Here is a 1,004-nt window from a genome sequence, read left to right on the forward strand (position 1 = left end):
GAGCCGGGCCTGAACCCTGGGGCTCCCTAGCTGGAGCTACACGCCCCACCCTGATTCCTGTGTTTTGCTGGGAATGAGACTGGGAATTCAACCCAGGGCCTTCACACTGAGCTACATATGCTCCCCAGCTCTTCTCTATCTTTTGATTTTGAGATAAATCTCTCCAAGTCGCCATGTCACTGGTGTGGTAGGTCTAAGGTGTAGAACAGGGAACTCACTTAGGCAGGCGTGAGGTGGGACAAACTATGGTCAACCAATGAGATTACAAGCACCATTGCTCAGGTAAAAATTGGTTAAATCCAGTATCAAATGGGGAAGCCAGTCATGTAGCAAGTGGGCAGGAATAGAATACAGAACAGGGGCTCTTCCTGTTGGGAGAAGGGTTAGTGATTTTGCTGTGCCTGGCTTTGAAATAAAATAAAATATAAATCACAATGAGAAAACACTTCACAGCCATCAGGATGGATGGTTACTAACAAAAAAGCAACTGTCCTGCATCCTAACAGGAATGAAAACATGTACACCTGCTGCACACAATGGTTGCTCAAAAAAATGAGACAGATCTGGGCATGGTGGCGCACACCTGGTATCCCAGCACTCGGGAGGCTGAGGCAGGAGGATCGTTGAGAGTTTGACACCAGCCTGGGGTGTGCAGAGGGAGGCCCTGTTTCAAAAAGAAAAACAAAACAACACAAAAAAACCCACAAAAACTGGACTGCACGGTAAGACTTTGTCTCATAAATTAAATAAAATTTAATAAAATATAGTAGCTAAAAGGGCTGGAGGTATAACTCTGTGATACAGCAAAGCCAGTAACCCCACATTAAGGGAGACTGAGGCGCTGGCGGCACAGTTCAAGCCCTGCCAGGGCAACCGAGGGAGCGAGACCCTGCTTCAAACTCAAATTAAATGCTGGTGGTGGGGCTGGTGAGATGGCTCAGTGGTTTAAGCACCTACTTAGAACAAGCTTAGCAAAGCACAGGGACCGCGGTTCAATCCCCAGC

At 47.5% G+C, this 1,004-nt stretch overlaps 1 protein-coding gene across 1 annotated transcript in view; it reads left to right on the forward strand.

Annotated features, from left to right (window-relative positions):
• The first annotated feature begins 173 nt into the window (after nt 1-173).
• The window catches only part of LOC101575048 (tubulin gamma-2 chain), a 5,911-nt gene continuing 5,080 nt past the window's right edge, over nt 174-1,004 (forward strand). Inside the window, exon 1 of the mRNA XM_004633914.2 lies at nt 174-182. Coding sequence (XP_004633971.1) covers nt 174-182 — 9 coding nt within the window. The remainder of the gene's footprint in view (nt 183-1,004) is intronic.

The sequence above is a fragment of the Octodon degus genome, unplaced genomic scaffold (genome assembly GCF_000260255.1).
Source record: "Octodon degus isolate 3935 unplaced genomic scaffold, OctDeg1.0 scaffold00056, whole genome shotgun sequence".
Lineage (NCBI taxonomy): Eukaryota > Metazoa > Chordata > Mammalia > Rodentia > Octodontidae > Octodon > Octodon degus.